Source organism: Larus michahellis, chromosome 1 (genome assembly GCF_964199755.1).
Source record: "Larus michahellis chromosome 1, bLarMic1.1, whole genome shotgun sequence".
Classification (NCBI taxonomy): domain Eukaryota; kingdom Metazoa; phylum Chordata; class Aves; order Charadriiformes; family Laridae; genus Larus; species Larus michahellis.
This window is the reverse complement of record NC_133896.1, coordinates 200,354,080-200,374,655: the sequence shown is the minus strand read 5'-3', so window position 1 is coordinate 200,374,655 and position 20,576 is coordinate 200,354,080. Positions and strand designations below refer to the sequence as shown.

The window sequence follows — 20,576 nt, the reverse complement described above, 5'->3', positions numbered from 1 at the left end:
TAAAAGATCATGTTTAATGGTGGGTAATTAAAAATCAGAAGGAATATTTCTGTGTTTCTTCAGTACTGATTATAGATTTGGAAAGTGATGATTGTATGAAACCAAGCAGAAATCTATACATTTAGTGACCATTATGCAGTTGTTTAACTCATGCTAAATTAAATGCATTTGGAAGTGGGGGAGGGTATTTCCCCCCCACACCCCTCCCCCCCACTCCTTGGTAGAAAGCTCATGATATGGAGAAAATTTTTTTATTCCGAACTGGTTGCATGAACGAAAACGTATTACAATGTGGACATCACTTGTTGCATTTTCCCCTCAGCGTTGGTCATATCTTGTTTTTCTACAGGCTGTCTTGCATCTTTTCAGTTAATGCTTTGTCTTCTAGTGTTCACATGATTGCAGATGTCAGAATAACAGGGGCCTTATTTTTACTTTTTTGGTCATCTTTCTCCTCACTGCTTGTGTTCCCTGCTGTTGTCCATTCACTATTAATAATCTTTACTGTTCTGGTGGACTTTCTTCTTCCTATCACATGAATTTTATGGTCTTTAGGTTTGTGTGGTTCTAGAATTTTGTTATTAAGGTTGCTCTTATTTTTCCCTTTGACTTTTTTTTCGCCTGTGTATACTTCATTGCTTCTATACTGCTGTATGAGATTCCTGGAAGTGTTGCCTTTGCGTATTAAGTACTTGTATTTTCTTGAAAATCCCCTTTAATTCTGCTTCTTTAAGCAATGCTGTCCTTTTCTTCTTTTAGCCTAGAATTTTACTTTTTTCTTACTTCATTTGGGTTCTGCATTGCCTTTGTGTAGCTTACATAGCTACATGGTACTCTCATTAGTTGTTTTCCAATTAGTTTAAATAATCCTCTCTAATGGTGTACATTTGGTCTTTTGGTTTTTAACAAGAAATACTATTTTTCACTTAATTGCGGCGAACTTCTTGCTTTTTAATTGACACTTGCCATATTTGAAGCAGTTTCACATGTCTTTGGGATGGGGAAAGAGAAGACTTTTTTTATTTGAATAAATAATAATTCAATAATTAGTGTCTTATTTATTCATGTAATATTTTTAATCTCTCAGTGTTCTGCAATTGTGATAACACTTAGTAAAGATTTGATTTGAATCAAACTACTTGCCCACAGAGCGTTTTCAGAAGTTACAGTGTATAAATACATTTGAGGCTACGTGCTGGCAGTGATTTTTTTTGTTTGTTTTATTTTTAAATCAATTTCAGGCTTTGTCTACACAGAGAAGTTGAGGTGAAATATACTTTGAGTGTGCAAATGTTACTTTTTCTTAACCTTTTGTTGGCTAACAGTATTTCTTTTATGTTGAGACAGCTTTTTACACAGTGCTGTCAGAATGGAAAATCCATTAGAGGGAGACTGTGTTTGCAGGAGTCTTCTGTACTCCTGTCCCGAGATCACAACTGCACCTGAATAAACTAAATAACAGCCCCGAAGGGTGCAAGCACAGTGGCTGACATGGTTTTCTCCTGTCTTCTGGGCATAATAGTCATCTTCAGTGTAGCCGGCAGCTGGTTTTTTTGAAGTTCTTGAGTTAATCATCACACAACTATTAAGTGTTGGTATTGTGAAGATGTATTGTGAAGAGGTGAGGAAGGAATATGAACCAAGGCGTACAAAGAAATAAGTAACTGCAAGGTCAGAGAAGGAGACAAAAAAAAAAAATCAGGGCTGTGGAGATACTTGGAAAGCCTTTGTTTTACTGGGGGGGGGGGGGAGAAAAAAAATTATTAATAAATATTGATTTTGCAGATAAAGATTGGGAGGACATAAAAAAGATGCCTGAACATTCAACTTTAATGAAAGATTTCCGGAGAAACACGTAAGTCTGCTTTGAGTTGAGCTTTCTTAAGAAAGCCATATTTTATTTCTCCCTCTTGCCCTAAATTTCTTGTAGCTGAGGCTGTTTTCTCTGTAGATGCCAAACCAGGACTATGAAATGGTTATGACTTAGATTGTGAACAAAGAAAAATAAAGTAGTTTTGTAATGGTGAACTTGGCCTGTTGAGGTGGTGCACATCAGAAGAGTAGCCAGAGACAGGCTGTAAATGGTAAGGTGGCAGGGGATGCCAGTGAGACCCGCGCAGCTCTGGAGATTGCTAAGCACGGTTTGTCCCAGCTCTTCCCAGATCTGTGGTACTGGAAATGACTTTCCTGTGATAGCTGCATAAAAGGGATCTGGTAACCTTATACTGTTTCCAGCAAATAGTGGGTGTGATTGCCAGGTTTGGTGTCTAGGGTAGCTTACGAAGGCTAAAGAAAAGAACACCTTTCAGTTTTGCTGTCACATTGCCAGAGTCTAACGCCTGCGCTTAAGAGCCTGCGCTGTTGCCTTGTTTCCATGCTGAGGGATTTGGAGCTGTACTGTTACTTACATTTCTTGCACCTGCCACGCTATCGTAACTGTTTAGAAACCTTATTTCTGAGCTCCTCTTCAAAAAAGGGAATTCATGGATGTTCTTGTAGAAAACCTATACATTGCAGGAGAGTGTTAAGATGGGCTTAGTATTTATCTCCATGTTTATTGGCATTAGAAATGTACAGAATGAAACTGCATAGTAGTGAAATTGCTAAAAGGCAGTTTAAATCCAAGTGATAATTTGCTGCCTGCGTGTGGTTAAAAGTGTGCTTTTTGTGTTTTTACAAGCATGTGAGATAGAGATGCATTTCTGTAGTGTCTGAATGATTTTTAAGCAGTCTCTGGTGTTGGTAGTTGTGGTTTTTCCCTGCTTAGTGGGTAAGCAAGGGAGACTAAACCGTTCTTATTAATGTTGTGTGGCTACTAAGAAAGCTTTGCAATGTCGGTGATTTGCATATTAGAAATGTCACATTTTTCTCCTTTCCTAGGTATACCAACTGCAGCCTTATCAAATATATGGAAAAACATAAAGTTAAACCAGATAGTAAGGCGTTCCACTTGGTAAGTTCCTGCACACATAAAAAAATCAAAGCCCTCATATAAGTTACAGTTTAAAGTGAGAGTTGAGTTGGTGTCAAGTACACTGTGACTAACTTTATTTTGTAAGTATTGTACCTTATTTTATAAATAAAGTTAGGAATAACAGATACTCTGCAGTCTGAGAATTGCAAAACGACTTTTTCTTCTCACATTGATAAATTGATTCTGTGAGTCATTCACTGGATTAGGTTCTGTGTTGAGTATATTAGAAATTTTCAATCTTTAAGTCATGTTTAGTTTGTAATTATGTTTGCAGTGGTTTTGCAGCTCTTAGCCATTTTGCTGCCTTGCATACTTTAATAGCCTGGTTTTTAGTTAAAAAAAATCCTAAATGCCTAATTTTTTACATATTATTAAGCTTGCATTTTACAGACTTCAAACAAACAAAAAAAAAAAAACAAAAAAAAAACCAAAAAACAAACAAAAAACAAAACTTGAGACTTGAACATGTAGTTTGGAAAATTTAATATGTCTTCCTGGTGCACGGATCCTTTGTAGCTTTCTTAGGTATAACTCTTACAACAATGATTTTTCTCTCTAGAGCATATAACTTTTTTTTTAAGGAAGACTTCAGTTAAAATTATGCACTTGCTCAATCCTGGAAGTGCCTGCTTTATGTTGTTTCAGAAATTGCTATATTGGGCCTGTTCTTCTGTGTTTTAAAGAACATTCAAGTCTCTAAAATGAACTGTATATCTATATACATGGAGAAGAAAGAATTTAAGTACATCTAGTCTCTCTGAATGGACATTCTCCTTATCTTGATATTTCCAACTCAGGTTAAATGTTTTCAGGCTAGAATTATTTGGCGGGGCAGGAGTGAGGAAAGAGACTTTTTGATCTTGTAGATGAGAGGAATAAAGTGGAGAAAAGGGGAGATGTTTGAGAGGCCTGGATGTCTGAGGATCACGTGGCTTTTGTTCAAGTCGTTGGAAGCTGTACCTTCTCTGGTACAGAGTTTTTAAGCAGACTTTTTTTTTTTCTGTTCAGTACTTTTTTCACCCATATACATTTTGGAATTTATCCTTCAGCCAGAGCAGCTCTGAGGCAATATTCTTCTTGTGGCATACAGCGTGGGCATTTTTGAATGGGGGTTGTACTGCAACCGGCCTAAAATAGAATGTATAGTCAAGGTTCAGATTAAAACCAAAAGTGTAACCAGCTGAATCAAGTACTCATTGCAAGAAGTTACCTGGCTGTTGTACCATTGCACGTCATTTACTGTGAAGTGTCTCTGCTCTCTAAAGTTAAAAGTTGGTGCAATACTAGAGGTGTTTACATAAGCAAGGAAACTAGTCCTCTCGGATAGAGATATTGGATTTTTGATGGATTTTTGTATTCAAGCACAGTTGGAAGCTGCTGAGCAGTCTGCATATTTGTATGTAATGCATGAAAAGTTTATGTTGAGATGTGAAGAACTGAAGTGCTCATACTTAATCCGGTTTTTACCATGTAGCTATTTATAACAGAGCTTCAGAAATGCATTGGTAGTTATTTACCAAGACGCTTTTATGTTTTAGTATGACAATGCATACTTTAAGAAATATATTTGATATAGCACGTAGATAATACCTATCAAAGTTTAAATAATATTTTAAAAAATTATTAAGTAATTCAATAAGCAGAAAACAATGAACATGAAGTATCTGATGAATATACATTTCGCGTAGGATGGAGTTTGGATATAAAAACTCATCCTTGGGTGCTGAAGTGAAGCAAATTGAGTGAATTTGCAGATCTTTCTCATCAGCCACTCTGGGCTGGTGTTCCATAAAATTATGCAACTGTACATCAGTACTTACCTTTCTAACTTCATCTTCTTTGAGAACAAACATGCTGCTTGTCACCTACAGATTTGACTTGTGAAATATTAAGAGTCTAAAGCTCTCAAAATTAAGCTTATGTTGCTTTACAAAAATCTGAAAGTAGCTAATTATCAATAGTGGTGAATAGCTGAGAAAACTCAGTCCTGCCTAGTAAAATCAGTTGCTTTGGATTTTCATATCATACCGGGGCAATCTGAGGTTAAAAACCTTTTCCATGCAACAACCTGTATAACATGGGCAGTGACTCCATCTTCAAGCAGCGTAAGTGCTTTTCTCCTCCCTCGATTCCTCAATTGTTTCTTTCTCAACACTTTCCAGTGTGCTGGTTTAACACCAAGCTCAGGTAAAAAAAAAAAAGTGAGTAGTTCAAGTTTTGCTGTACGGCTTGGCGGTCCATAAAAAGACTTGCTCTGAATGAAGTAGCTTCTCTTATGAGCTGTGAGTGCTCTGGCCAAACGAACCTGAAATTTCTCATCTGCTCTCAGTCTTACAAGTTTAGAAATGGTTTTCAATAGAACAACAAAACTAGACACAAAATAATCACCTGAGAATAGCTTAAAACACTTACAGCGTTTTCTCTTCTCACTCCAGTATCACAACAGGGTGATAACTGTTTGAATGTATTCAGCATTTTTGTTCAGCATGTTTGTTTTTATATCAAAAAGCAGTGCTTACATTAAAATGCAAAATCAAGGAATAGTGGTCTTCACCAGGCCATTACCACCCCTCCATCCTTGGTCACATTTGTTAGTACTGAACAAGAGGATCGGGGGGTGAGTTTGAGCATGGACTCACTGACTGAACACACGGCTCAACTGCTGCCTCACCCACTCGCTCCGGTTTGGGCATTTACCCCCCTTCCCTCGACAAAACTGATAGCAAGAGAGCGAGCTTTGTGCAATTTGGGTGGTGTCAGTCAGTGTCACGCAAGCTAAAAAGCAGGGTATTTACTAGTTTAGATGTAGCCATGTTCTTTTCTGCCTCCCATAGATAATGGACTGTGAGGGAAGTACTGTGAAGTTCATAGTTAATTAGCTTTGAACAGAATGTTCTCATTTTTCTGCTAACTGCTGTCTGTCAGAACAATTCACTGAAAATCAGATTCCATTTGAAAACCCTGGTCTTCACAAAGTAACATCTTAAAACACTGTTCAGGCACTGTCAAAATTGGAAGGTGCCTTAGGTTTCCACCCTTGCTGTTTGAGGGTAGGCTGAACTGCAGATGAATCTCTTGGGCCCCTCCACCACAGCCTGAAAAAGTTCAGTGAGTCTCTTGGTACCAGTTCTTCCAGAGGTACTCCAAGATCTTACTCTTCCATGAGCTGTCTCACAGCCCTTTCACTATCTGCATCAGAACAGATAAAAAAAATTTGTTTACATCTACTATTGTAAAACATGCCAGAACTAATAATTCCAGGACGAGTAAATCCTGGATTGTTGTCACTGCCAAAAATGAAATGTTTTGATTTCCCAACTTGAATTAACCAGATTATTTTTTTTCCCGTCTTTACTGACACTCATGCACATGGTGCCTTTTCACATGCAGAACTGATCTGTTAACGTGAGGCAACTTTGGCCCCTTCCTGCTTTTGCAGCTTACATTTTTTTCAGCTTTCATTTTCCTGATTTTTTTTCCTACTTATTTGTTTATGCCCTAGAAAATGGGTATGCAGCTGCTGCTCCTGGTTAATTGAGTGATGCTTCATCTTCCATTTGGTTACTTTGGTCCACATGAGCTGTAGTGATTGTCCCATTTATTGCTGATCTGTAAAGTTTACTGCATTTTTATTATGTCATTTGTCCAGGTGATCTTTTAATTGAAAGTTTTTGTTTAAAATAGAAAATATTTGTAATAATAGTGGAAGGTTCAGTTGTGTGCTGGCACCCGAACAAGGGGACAAAATAGGAGTTTTAATCCCCTGTGTGATAATGGTTGCACAATCATTAAATTTTTCTTGTTTCTGTTTTCTGTTGCTGATTATGGCCAAATTTGCTCACATCTTGTCAGCATGTGATGGACAGCTTTATAACCTAATTGCCAGAATTTTGCAATGTTTTTTGGTTGTGATGTTTTTCAGCATGTTGGCAATTCTTTCTCTTTTTTTGCCTTCCTTTCTTCTGGCTCCTGGGATTGCTTTTTGAGCTGTTTGAGAGAACAAGAATCGTTCTGTTCAAACCGATATTCTACAAAGACTACATGCAGACTCAGAGAGCTGAAATAACTTACTGTGAGTCCTTGATGATGTGAAAACAAAACTGGGTTGATGGTGGTAATACATATTTATTATGTTCTTAACCGTGCCATTAAAACTGAAGGCTGAGGAGAGAAAATGTACTTTCTAACTTTAGCGGTCTGCAGTGTGGAGGTCTGCACTGTGGTTGTGTATGGTCGTTTAAAAGCTAGCGAAAGGAGATGACCAGTTCAGACATAGATCATGACACTGTATCTTCATAAAAAAGTTAATTTAATCCCAAGAAAAGTGTGAATAGCAAATGTAAAATTAATATTATTTGCACATGTAGTTTCTGCATATCTTGTTAGATCCATGATAAAAAAAAAAGCTATAGGTTGAACATGTAGCATTTCTTTTAAAGATCATTGTCTTTGACAATACATCATGGTGTAGTTCTGCCTTGGACGCTATTCTACGGTGAAACATGAAGACTCACTGCAGATGACACCAAACTAGGTGGGAGTGTTGATCTGCCTGAGGGTAGGAAGGCTCTACAGAGGGACCTGGACAGGCTGGATCGATGGGCCAAGGCCACCTGTATGAGGTTTAATAAGGCCAAGTGCCAGGTCCTGCATTTCGGTCACAACAACCCCAAGCAACGCTACAGGCTTGGGGAAGAGTGGCTGGAAAGCTGCCCGGCAGAAAAGGACCTGGGGGTGCTGGTGGATGGCCAGCTTAACATGAGCCAGCAGTGTGCCCAGGTGGCCAAGAAGGCCAACAAGCATTCTGGCTTGTCTCAGGAATAGCGTGGCCAGCAGGAGCAGGGAAGTGACCGTGCCTCTGTACTCGGCACTGGTGAGGCCTCACCTCGAGTACTGTGTTCAGTTCTGGGCCCCTCTGTACAAGAGGGACACTGAAGTGCTGGAGCATGTCCAGAGGAGAGCTACCAGGCTGGTGAGGGGTCTGGAGACCAGGTCATACGAGGAGAGGCTGAGGGAGCTGGGCATGTTTAGCTTGGAGAAGAGGAGGCTGAGGGGAGACCTCATTGCCCTCTACAGCTACCTGAAAGGAGGTTGGAGAGAGGTGGGTGTTGGCCTCTTCTCCCAGGTGAATAATGACAGGACCAGAGGAAATGGTCTGAAGTTGCGGCAGGGGAGGTTTAGGTTAGATATTAGGAGGAATTACTTTACTGACAGAGTGGTCAGGCACTGGAACAGCCTGCCCAGGGAGGTGGTTGAGTCACCATCCCTAGAGGTGTTTAAGAAATGTCTAGATGTGGCGCTTCAGGGCATGCTCTAGTGGCAGAGATTGTAGGTTGTTTGGTTGGACTTGATGATCTGAAGGGTCCTTTCCAACCATGAAGATTCTGTGATTCTGTGACTCAGTATTTTTCTTTTTCTGTGTAGTGTCTGAAGGTTATCTCATTCTGCCTGTATGTTTTGCTTATCCAGCACGGCTGTATTCCACAAAACTGCTGGGTGGACGAGGAGAAGTATATGAACGTACACCAGACCTTTTGAATTATAAACACTTACTTTTAGAATGCATCAGTGCTAGAGTTAAATAAAATCACTCTGGTCTGCTGTTCCTAAAATGGAGAAAAATCTTCAGACACGTGGAGACAGCGCAATGTTTCTAATGTGTTTTTTATTGAAAACCACTGTTGAGATGCTGCAGTGACAAATGTATGAAGTCCAGGCAGCTTCTGAAATGTTTACATGGGTGCAAAATGAGAGTGGAAGAGTAAAAACAGTACAAACAGTAAAAATGTTTTTTAGAGTTACCTTTCAGTCTCTAATGCTGTGCTGAATTTAGACTTCATGTCTGTTATTGGTATTTGAAGTTACTCTAGAGGAGCTCCTGGCTACGTATCCTAAGCATTTCTCATAACATGTCCGTTTAAGTAGCAATCTTTTTATACAAATTTTTTACTTTGCTTTGATTATGTCAGTTCTATTTTCTTAGATTTTCATTTGTGTATTACCTTAGCAATTTTGCTCAGCTATCTGTTACTGAAGCATCTTGTATGCCTTTTTTCTTTTAAAGTTTGGTATCAAAAAGCAAACACAGCAAATAGTGTGCTGCTTAGCCCTCTGTTAATACTTCCCAATGAGAGTAAGAGGTGCTTTCTCAAAGGGTAAGGTTTTGCTGTTTTTTTTTAGTTGAATTGAGTTCAACTACTTTGTAAGACATTATGCTTTGCCTTGTCTTCTGCGCATTTATACTTTGTGGTTATCTTCATTGTCTTTAACCAACAGAGGTGTTTTGGAAAGACTTCTTTTTTTTTCATGTAGTTGATGTCTGATTCATCAGTTGTTACGAAGATAAAGGCTGAGGTCTTACACTGATAGTGCAACAGCACCAGAGCTCGGACTTGATGTGCTCTGGATGGAGGAGGCAGCTTATTAAGACTTCTCTAGGGTATTTTGCATCATGTCATGCAAAAAATCAACTAAAATTCAAGATTTTGCACAACTGCTCTTTTGAGCAGCATGTAGTGCACACACACGTGTCTGAGAGTCTGTATTTGCCAGAATAAACAAGCACACACTGGAGTGGGTGATAAAAAGTTATCTGGCCAGGTGGTCTTTTTGAACCTGTTGATTACTACTTTCTTTTGCAGCATAAAGATTTTCTAAGGAGTGACTTCATATAACAGCTTTAAAATACTGTGGATGACAATGGAGTTGTACTAATATGACAATACTAAATAATGAGCAATAATGGACATGGAATCACTTTTGTTTATTAATTGCGAAGAAGGACTTGAATTTAGATGGATATGATGTTGCTTCCTGTTAAATGTAGTGTAGTTGAAGAAATCAGGCTAAATATGTGCATGTTGCATCTTCTTGTGGGAAGTGAACAGACCATTGAAGAGAGGAGGACTCGAGGGTATGGGTGGCTGAAAAGCTGGACATGAGCCAACAATGCGTGCTCACAGCCCATAAAGCCAACTCTATCCTGGGCCGCATCAAAAGAAGTGTGGACAGCAGGTTGTGGGAGGCGATTCTTCCCATCTACTCCACTCTGGTGAGACGCTACTTGGTGTCCAGCTCTGGAGCCCTCTGCACAGGAAAGAGATGGACCCGTTGGAGCAGGTCCAGAGGAGGACCACAAAAATTATGAGAGGGCTGGAGCACCTCTGCCATGAGGACAGGCTGAGAGAACTGGGGTTGTTCAGCCTGGAGAAGAGAAGGCTCTGTGGAGACCTTACAGCAGCCTTCCAGTACCTAAAGGGGGCCTACAGGAAAGATGGGATAAACTTTTTAGTAAGGCCTGTTGTGATAGGACAAGGTAACAGTTTTAAACTAAAAGAGGGAAGACTTAGACTAGAGAGAAGGAAGAAATTTTTTACAACGAGGGTGGTGAAACACTGGCACAGGTTGCCCAGAGAGGTGGTCGATGCCCCATCCCTGGAAACGCTCAAGGTCAGGTTGGATGGGGCTCTGAGCAACGTGGTCCAGTTGAATATATCCCTGCTCATTGCAGGGGAGTTGGACTATATGACCTTTAAAGGTCCCTTCCAACCCAAACTATTTTATGATTCTATGACTAAAGCTGCTGGTACGTCATGGAAACTCTTTGAATGTTTTTGCTAGAACATTTTGACTGGAACTAACTGTGTGTCCTGGGCTTTGCAAGTAAAAATAGGTGTTTTTTGATGGGAAATGAAGTTACTATTTTAACAAGAGAGAAGAATGTGGTTATGCCATTTATGGTTAGGGTTTTGAGTTCAGACACACTTGTATCAGCTCATCTTTCAGGAATAATACAATGAAGTTTCTGTAAAACATTTTGGTAATGTGGAATGTTTTATCTTTTATTTTTGCAGCTTCAGAAATTACTCACTATGGATCCAATAAAGAGAATTACCTCAGAACAGGCTATGCAGGATCCCTATTTCTTAGAAGATCCTCTTCCCACATCCGAGTAAGTGGTCAGTTTATTAACCTATCAGTACACCCAGAGATGCTTTAGAAATGCGTGCTTTCTCTCTGCTGTAAATACGTTTGTGACTATTGAGCTAAATACTTACTCTCTAAGAACCAAAGAAAGCTATAACCACTAAAATGCCATTTGTGGTTTTTAAAATTAAGTAGCATTCTTATTAGTGTCTCGCTTTATGGAACTTTGATCCTATTAGTCGCAGCCCTAATCTTGTTATTCACTGACAGGTTGATTATGCATGCTACAGATCTTTGTAGACCACTGCTAAGTGCCCGCAGGTCCACTTCTCTGCTCCAGAATGCCATATGACACTCTCTAATTAGCTTACATTTTTGTGTCTTAGCCTTTGTTGTTAATTCAGTGGGTGGGGGAAGTAAACTCTGTGTCTCTGTGCTGTCATCCTTAACAACTTAAATCCATTTTCCGTAGACACGCCTCTTTTTTTTGTTTGCGCAGGGTGATTTACAAAAGGAAGAAAATTTAGGGACAATGAATGATTTCATTAAAAATTAATCCCCCCTCCCAAAAGGCTAGCCAGAGAGCATGATCGTACACCTTTTTAGGAAAGCTACTAGTACATCCTGTGTATGATTCTCTACCATTATCTAGGGAAGAATTTATAAAATATGGTATGTATGTTTATAAGTAATTAATTAAAAATTAAATAACTTCACTAAAACCTACTGGATTATTTATAACAGCTCCTGACCTGTCTCTGTGATTTAATGTTGTAATGCGAATGATTTGTTTTTGCAGAACTGCTTTTAGGTTGGCATTTTTATGTGAATACACAATGAGTAATGCTAACAGGTGTACAGAGACTTCATTATAAATACATTCTACTGATTAAGGGCAGGTAAATATTAGCTTGCACTAGCAGTAGCAAATTCATGCGGGCCATGAGATATGAATTGACAGATTAAATTTGTAGTTATTTTTAAACTTTGTTCCAGGTGGTTTTATTAATAGTCAGTGGAGTTTCCAGGAGTATTTTCAGTTAGTCCTGAGATTGTGAATTACACGATAGCTGAATTAAGATAGCGATTTGTGCCCTTGCAGATATCTAACAGGTGGTGCACCTTTCCAGCCACCAGTTACCAGAAGCGGTGAAAACTATTAGGGGTTTGAGTGTATAAGACACTACTGAAGATTAAAAGTAAATGTGAATACGTTTACTAAGTTTAGAATATGATGAAAGTAAGATGGGGAAAACTTCTCCATTAGTTACAGATTATTAGGCTGTGGCTCAGGCACCTTGAAACTAGCATGGGTGAAGTATAAATCTTACAGGTCTAACCCTTTTGTTCTAATACAGTGATAAATAGACTTTTTTGGGGGGCAGTGTTTTTGCAGGTTGTCAAATCCCTTACCCAAAACGAGAATTTTTAACAGAAGAAGAACCAGATGATAAAGGAGACAAAGTAAGTACTGGAAGAACAGTATCATCATGCTTCACTGGCTTTCACACTATTTCCTGTTTTCATGTGATTTCACGTACTGCTTTTGAGTTGAAATTTTTCTTTGTGTTTAAACAATTGAGAAGAACCAGCAGCAGCAGCAGGGCAATAACCATACTAACGGAACTGGTCATCCAGGGAACCAAGACAACAGTCACACACAGGGACCCCCACTGAAAAAAGTGAGAGTTGTTCCTCCTACCACTACCTCAGGTGGACTTATTATGACCTCAGACTATCAGGTATTTGTTTCATTCATATATTGTGTATTTGGTTCTCATGTTTACAGCAGTGTTTCTTTAAGCTAAAAAAAAAAAATAATTTGTAAATGTCACAGTATTAACTGCTATTTTTTGGCTTTTTTCAGATGCATTTAGTTGATAGTTTGCCTGTAAATTGATATGCTGATGCTCTTTAGGTTAGCAGTAAGGAAATTAGGATCAGAGATTGTTACAGTTAATAATTTTTTTATCTTCATATTAGGGAATGCAGATTATGGACAAGGAGCCTGTTGTGCTGTGCTCTGTATCACCTAAAAATACCATTCCTTGTTTGAACAAGTCTGTAATAGTAGGAGACAAATGATATTGCAGTAAACAAGCTGTGAAATAAGAACCTGAAGAAGAGTTTTAGTTGGGCAAATGGATTGGAAAGCAGTATTTTGGATGACAAACAGTATTTTGATGACAAGAAGTATTTTGGATGACTTGACATGATGCTGTCATAACCTCTGTTTTGAAGACCAAGGGAGATTCCAGGTTGAGTAAGCTCAGTATTACAGAACTGAAGAGACAGGTGAGGTGGTGGCAATCAATGAGTGAGGAAGAAGAGGAGCGTAGGAAAAAAGCGTGAGGAAAACTTGAAAACTGTGTTCATGCTTCCCTGCATTTGAGCTTATGGTCAGACATCAGGAAATCAGAGGAGTCGGGAGGAGGAATATACCTGAGAGTCATCGCAGGGAATGATACCTGAATTTGTGGGTTTGGATGAGATTACTCCCAGACATCAAGGCGAAGACAGTTAAGGACAGAACCTTTAGTTAATGCAAGCTAAGAAATTGCAAAAGAGGAGCAAGGAAGACTTTTCAAATAACGTACATAGGAATAGTTAGAGAGGTTGCAGATTTTGGAAGCCTAGGGAATAGAAGATCTCAAGAGGAGGCATGCTGGTGAAAATGTTAGCCTACAGGAACTGCTTAAATACTGGTTCACATGGAGTGATAGTGCAGAAGGCCAATTCGAAGAGAGTCTTTGATGGAATCAAAGGATGGGGAAGTCAGAAATTGATGGCAGTGTTTTCAGATATTTTAAAGGTGAAAAGGGATAGTCTCTCTTCCATCCCTTCTCCAATATCTGGAACCCACTTAGCTATGCTTATATTCTGTAGCAAAACTTAGGGAGAGTTAAAGAATGCTATCAATAAAACCACTGTTGTCAACTTATTCTTCACAATTTGATACTGTTTCTCCATAAACACCAACAGTTCTGAAATCTTTCATCTCGGAGTTTGTTCTTGAGAGTACCAGCTGTCCTCAAAGGCTGCCTGGGGGCATTACCCTCATCCTTGTATAGATCTATGTATTTCCAGCGTTGAGCAAAACTTGAGATTACCAAAAAAATAAGCCAAGGTCAATTTTCAGGAGCACTACTGTAAGATCCTTCATATAGTCCCCAAGTGCCTTTGCTCAGCTAATCCCAGGACAACAATAGCATGTCAGTTTTTAAGTTGTTCTCCTTGAACAATAAAGATTTTTGGAGCTCTTTGAAACAGTGGTCAGCCTTAACTAGAGTGCTGTGCTGTGGGGTGCCTCTAAGTACAAATATTGTCGTTCTTTTAGTTGGGTTATGCATCACAGAGGGCTCCTTTACAGGAGATTCATCCCATTCAATTTGGCAAGCTACCAAGTTGATTGCTGTTTGGGCCTTTTAGCTGGCTGTATCTACTACTTCTGTGTGTGTATTTTTAAGAAGGCAAATCTGACTTTCTCTTAACCTTCCCATCATGTTGAGCCACATATCTAAGGAGATTGATGCAGAGGTTGCATGGACTATGTCAGGGAGCCCCATTTACATGCCCTAATTACACACCCTTCACCTCATTTTGCTACTGCAGCTTGGCAGTTTGAACAAACTTCAGCTTCCACTTCTATGAGCAAGAGCTGAGATTTGCTAGAAGTCAGAAGACTCAGATTGCTTCAGCAGGAGTTGATGTTGGTTTGTTTTCAGCTCACGTTCATCAAAACTTTTGTACTCTCAGATGTCAATCCCAGGATTGTAGCTGGGGGTAGCCCTTGTCAACAAATGTAATTTCAGGATACTTTTGCCTTGAGATAGTGATAACTGTTACTTGGCTATCTCAGGAGCTCTTATTGGTAAGTTTACTGCTTCTGACTAATCTTTTTGCTGTCTCTTTAGAAGGCAAAACACCTGTTTAAAACAAAAAACAAATGTAAAACAACACCAAAAACTCACCAAAACAACAACAACAAAACCCCAACAAAACATCTCCCCTGCAGTCTTGCAAGAAGGCAGTGGGTAGATTTTTTTCTGATTAAGGTATCTGGAAAACATGGTAATCGAAGGAGACCTGAACTTGCTGGCAGTGGAACAGTTAAGAGTTGCCTATTGGTGGTTTCAGGTCTCCCTGAAAAAAATTCCTCACATTTTTTGTTTCTGATCCTGGAACTTGAGGAGATGGCGAACAAATATTACAATACAGTCTTCTGTTCTAATCAAACACCTGTTCCTTTGTTCTTCATTTAATTTGCTCAAAGTCCCCGTATAAAGCTTGTGAAGAAGGATTGCCATCTCCTGGGCAAGACACACTAAGACAGTTTCTCCATCCACTCAGAAGTCAAATTACTCTCTGCAGAGCAAGTTGACCTTGTATCCTTTTCTGCCATGCATAAAAATAGTAGACACATGGCACACAGCCTTCCTTGCCTTCTCATTTAAATCTGGAATGTGACACTTCCAAAGGCAATGTGACTAAACAGGCTGGAGCAATTCCACTGTTCCAAGCTTTTGCTTCTGGGTGCTTAATGGCCTTTAGAAAGGACTGGATATTTATATTTGTTCTTAAACAAAAGCCATTTGTTGCACTGGGTGTCATGAAAGAATCTGATGATTTTTAATTCCCTTCCTCTAAAATAAGTTCTGTTTTAGAAGTCAGGATGCCGAAAATGTTTACAAGTCACATGAATGGTCAGTTTTTAAATGGTTAAACTTGTGATAGTTTCCTACATACAGGAGCCATGCTTGGGCAAAAAGAATGTTCAGAGATTTTTTGCTCTCTGAAGTTCATCCTGTATTTGTCACATGGAGAGAAGGGTGACCCAGAGCCGTGACGCTTCTGTTGAGGAGTGATGACGAGTGACTTAGTCCGTCTCTCAGGACTGAAGGCAAATGTCACAAAAGCTCATCAGTCACTGTGTTAAAGGGGCAGTTCAGCAGTGCTGGTTTGTTGCCCCTGGCATTAAGTGCTGGTCCAGCTTTTCTTCCCCTTTACACTATACACCCCTAGAGAATTAGCGCAGTCCTGTGAGCACATGTTAACAAATAGAGTTTGCCTTTTCATTTCTGCCATCGGCTCAGCATCCTGATTATGGCTTCCATTCTAAGTGCTGAACAGCGGGAAAACATGGACTTGTTATTTATTATTTTACGTTGTGACTTATAAAATCTGTAAAGCTATTTTAATATTTTACTTTTTCAGGATGTTTGTTCACCATAGTTTTGCGTATTCAGGTCTCAGTAGCAATACCCTAGTCGTGGAATATTCACCATAGAGAAGTTTCTAGACCTTTACTAGGAGCAGCTTTTGCTAAAAATCCTAATACATCTTGTGATATTAAGAGTTCAGAAGTTACACAGCAGTTTCTAAATGCTGAAAAAATTGTGTGTGTGTAAACCATAACATAAATATAAACCAGCACAGTAATGTACTGAAATTGTGTTAACTTAATGAAATGTTAAATGCTACTAAGTGGTCATATGCTGAGATTGAAAATCTCGCAATCTTTTTTCCTTTATAACTCATGATGTGTAAATAACTTCTAGGTTAAAATTGAAGTAGGCAGTTGCTGGTTTGCCCAGAGCTTCTTGCAATGATGAATGCTCCACTCAATAAATAATTGTAGAAATGCTGGTTGAAAGGGGCCTCGAGACCACGTAGCCCCGTCTCCCACTTGGAGCAGGACTGTTGCTATTGCTAAATCAGGTCAGCCATGGCTTTGTTTAGCTGAGTCTTAAAAACCTCCCTAGATGGGGAGACTTCACAGCCTCTCTGGGCAAGTTCTTCTGGTGCTATGCTGCTCTATTAGTGTTTGGGGTTTTTTTGAAAATTTTTTTTCCCCCCTAATGTCCAACCTGAACCCCCCAAGCCACAGTCTATGGCCATTTCTCCCTGCAATATCTGGTTCCACTGAGAAGCGTGGGGCTGTTCTCTTTAACTCTCTATCAAGTATTTGTAGGGCTGCTGCTAGATGACACCTTAGCCTAAATAATCACAGCGCGCTCAGCCTTTACTCCTAGGTCACACAAAAGGGTGTTAAGCATATCCTTTGAGTAAGAAAATCTGCAGAATAATGCAGAGTGGCTCACCAGCAGTGAGATGCACAGATGTTTGAACCTCCATCCCAACATACCTCCTTGGTAGGGGAAGGGAGCAAGTGGAGAAGACCGCTGCCGTGAGCGGTGGTAGCCTTGTGTAACATGCAGGTGAACTGTCGCCATCTGGAGGGCTGGCTGAAGGTTTGGCTATGATGGGTGTAGAGTCACAGGAGGTAATTAGGATGGATAACTGAAGGGTGGTGGCTGTCACTGTCTAATGATGTTCATACCTGCACCTGCTGTAATCAGAGTAGGTGGAAAGAAGCCTGGAAGTGCAGCTGCTTTGGGACCGTGTGCGCTTGGTACCTCTTGAAGAAATAAATCAGTAGGCGAAACTGCCTTGCCATGTACCTGTTACAAAGGGTTGCATTTCCTCTGCTTTTACCCCCTCTGCAGCGTTCCAACCCCCATGCTGCCTACCCCAACCCCGGACCAAGCACATCACAGCCACAGAGCAGCATGGGATATTCAACTACCTCCCAGCAGCCGCCACAGTACTCGCACCAGACGCACCGGTACTGAGCTGCATCCCAATAACGTCAATGCACTGTTGCTAATGCTGCAGGACCGGCCGCGCAGCTGCCTGCCTGGAACCCGGCTTGGGCCACGAGAATGTACTGTACAACCACACCTCCAACCTGTCCGATCGCCACGATCCACCCCCTTCCACAGAGCGGAGTAGTGGCTCCCAAATCGTACCTGTTTCTGGGGTTAGACTTGAAAAGAAAGTGCTAGCACAGTTTGTGTTGTGGATATGCTACTTCCATAGTTTACTTGACATGGTTCAGACTGACCGATGCATTTTTTTTCCAGTGACAGTCTGTAGCAGTTGAAGCTGTGAAATGTGCTAGGGGCAAGCATTTTTTGTTGTCGTATGTGGTGAATTCTCTTGGTGTAACAACTTTTATCTGACCGACAGTACACAACACCTTTCAACTGGTACTTGAAGCATACACTATATGTTACCATGGCAAAAAAGCAAACTAACCGTGACTCCGATTGAGACAATTTTGATAGACGTTTATTTTTAGTGACTTTTGTGGGTTGGTTCATTTTCCACCTCGATCAATGTTTTATGACCAACATGATTGCTACGATGAGATTTTTTTTTTAAGAACATGAAAACATTTGCATTTTTCTTTTTCCAGCAATTACAAATGTCCCAAAGATTAATTTCCACCGTAAGTTTTTAGTTTCGTTTTTAAATCTATGACTTGACTGGTATTAAAGCTGCTATTTGATAGTAAAAGAAGTATGTTGTCATTGATATAAACATGTTTGGTTCAGCAAACAAACTAAAATGATTGTCATAGACAGTGTTTTATTTTTTTCCTGTTGGTGTTAATGATTTGTGAGCATGCTTTGGGATTAAAAAAGCATGAATGATATTTCCTAAAAAGGTGCGGCATCCATTCAGATATTTCGTCATGATTTTTGAGAACCAGCTTGGTGTAGTGGATTTTAAATTTTGTTCAGTTAATTATTTTTTTTTTAAATGTTCGCACGTTGTTTAGGGGTGCCATTCCTACAGCAGAGGATCAAGGTGTTAGGAGAGCCTTAGAATTTATGAGGAAAAACTTACATACAATGTACTGTATCAAACTATTTTACATGAATGACGCAAGTATTCTGAATAAAAAAAAATCAAACATTGTTAAAACAAGGTGTTATGTAATAAATTTATTTTTCATAAATCTGCATATGGCCTTTGCCTGTATTCCTTTTTATCACCGACACCTCCCTGCTCCCCCATGGTACGTCTGCGTTGGTTGTGTCCTGAGAAACAGTATCTGATGGGAATTTTTCTTTCAAGTGGGCAGGCTTCCATTAACTACTGAGAAGGATTTTTTTTTTTTTTAAATAGCAGGAAAAAAAATACAGCGTCTTCATAAAATGTCATTACCCCTGTTGCGTACATGTAGCCGATCAGCTGGAGATGCACTGAAGGTGGGTTTATTACTAGCTACATCTCATAGATCAGACAGCTCCTTTTCATCTACAAAATCTAGAGATGTTCCTGTCTGAATAGTTCTTCCAAGGTTTCTGTAACTCATTCTTACCTTTGTATCTAATACCACACCGTGATTTTATGACATAAATATATGCAATATATGCAGGATTTTTTTCTGCAAGTGCTTCATGTAGTCTGACTGTCAGCCGGTATCATCCATTCCAGTGCACTGAGCTGCTCACAGGGAACAAAAGAAAGACCAAACAGGTAGTCAGCCTGAAATGCAAACCGTGTTTGAGATGGAGATAAAATTCTCTGAGTGGAGTAGAGGTTTAAGTACTTGGGTGATTTAAAACTAAATCATAGAATGAATCACAGAATCATAGACTGTGTTGGGCTGGAAGGGACCTTTAGAGGTCATCTAGTCCAACCCCTTGCAGGGAGCAGGGACATCTTTAACTAGATCAGGTTGCTCAGAGCCTCATCCAGCCTGGCCTTGGATGTCTCCAGGGATGGAGCCTCCACCACCTCTCTGGGCAACCTGTGCCAGTGTCTCACCACCCTCATTGTAAAGAACTTCTTCCTAATGTCTAATCTAAACCTACCCTGCTCTAGGTTAAAGCTGTTGCCCCTCGTCCTCTTGCTCCATGCCCTTGCAAACAGCCCCTCCCCAGCTTTCCTGTAGGCCCCCTGCAGGTACTGGAAGGCGGCTATAAGGTCTCCCCAGAGCCTTCTCTTCTCCAGGCTGTAATAAAATAAATAAATCTGAGTACAGTTTATGCTGTTTTAGTAATACTGTGTGATACCCTCTTCCTTTTGGCATGAGTCTTGTCAAAATCTGACTTTCCTCAGTTTCTGGAATAAAAATAAGTATGTAAGTGTGAGTGCCTTAAACTTTTTGGTTTTTGCATTAAAGCCTTTTTTTGTCCTCTTAATTCATATTCAGGCTTTGAACTTGCCTGTTTAGTATCTCTAGACTCTTAGCAGGTACTGGAATGGCGACGAGATTAACTTTTCTTTGGCTAAGGTACTATTGGCCTAGATCTTTTGCTTTCTTATTGATGCATATTCATATTAATGCGTAATGGTTGATATTATTCACATTAATGCAGACCTTATTTGATACCAGTGTATTGTGATGTCTCCAAAGCTTTGTACCAGACTGGCTTTAATTTCAGTTGTTAATGGAAATGCGTCCAACCGACAAAAAGGACTTTTGCCATTAGTTTTGCACTTGAATTTAATTTTCCTATTAAGAAGGCATTTGAGATGAAGACGCAGCTTATCAACTAATTATTATAAAACTAAATTATATTCTACATTTAGTTCAAAATAGTCTGCTACTCCATTTGCAGTGATTTCACTCATTCTACTCCATTTTCAGTAGACGTATTGCAGATTACCTCAACAAACTGAGAGCCTACAGGGAAGTCAAATCTTAATATTTGTCTTGTTCTGATGTCTGAGTCAGCTGGTCCTTTGGGAGGAGGAATTTGAGGTTTCTTTCTCTAGAACTGCAGAAAGAAAAGGTTTTTCAATGCTTACTATAACCCGATACCTTCAAGATGGGGTGTATTTCTGTTGCAGATAAAGTTAATTAAATTATAAATGATCT

At 39.7% G+C, this 20,576-nt stretch overlaps 1 protein-coding gene across 7 annotated transcripts in view; it reads left to right on the top strand.

Annotated features, from left to right (window-relative positions):
* Positions 1-18,710, top strand: part of CDK8 (cyclin dependent kinase 8) — a 90,671-nt gene extending 71,961 nt beyond the window's left edge. For 6 of the 7 annotated variants that reach the window (XM_074568852.1, XM_074568834.1, XM_074568859.1 and 3 more), the window contains 6 exons: positions 1,786-1,855; positions 2,881-2,953; positions 10,828-10,925; positions 12,286-12,364; positions 12,484-12,642; positions 17,407-18,710. In XM_074568852.1, coding sequence (XP_074424953.1) covers positions 1,786-1,855; positions 2,881-2,953; positions 10,828-10,925; positions 12,286-12,364; positions 12,484-12,642; positions 17,407-17,532 — 605 coding nt within the window. In that variant the 3' untranslated portion in view covers positions 17,533-18,710. The remainder of the gene's footprint in view (positions 1-1,785; positions 1,856-2,880; positions 2,954-10,827; positions 10,926-12,285; positions 12,365-12,483; positions 12,643-17,406) is intronic. The other variant, XM_074568846.1, reaches the window with a different exon arrangement.
* The last annotated feature ends 1,866 nt before the right edge of the window (positions 18,711-20,576 follow it).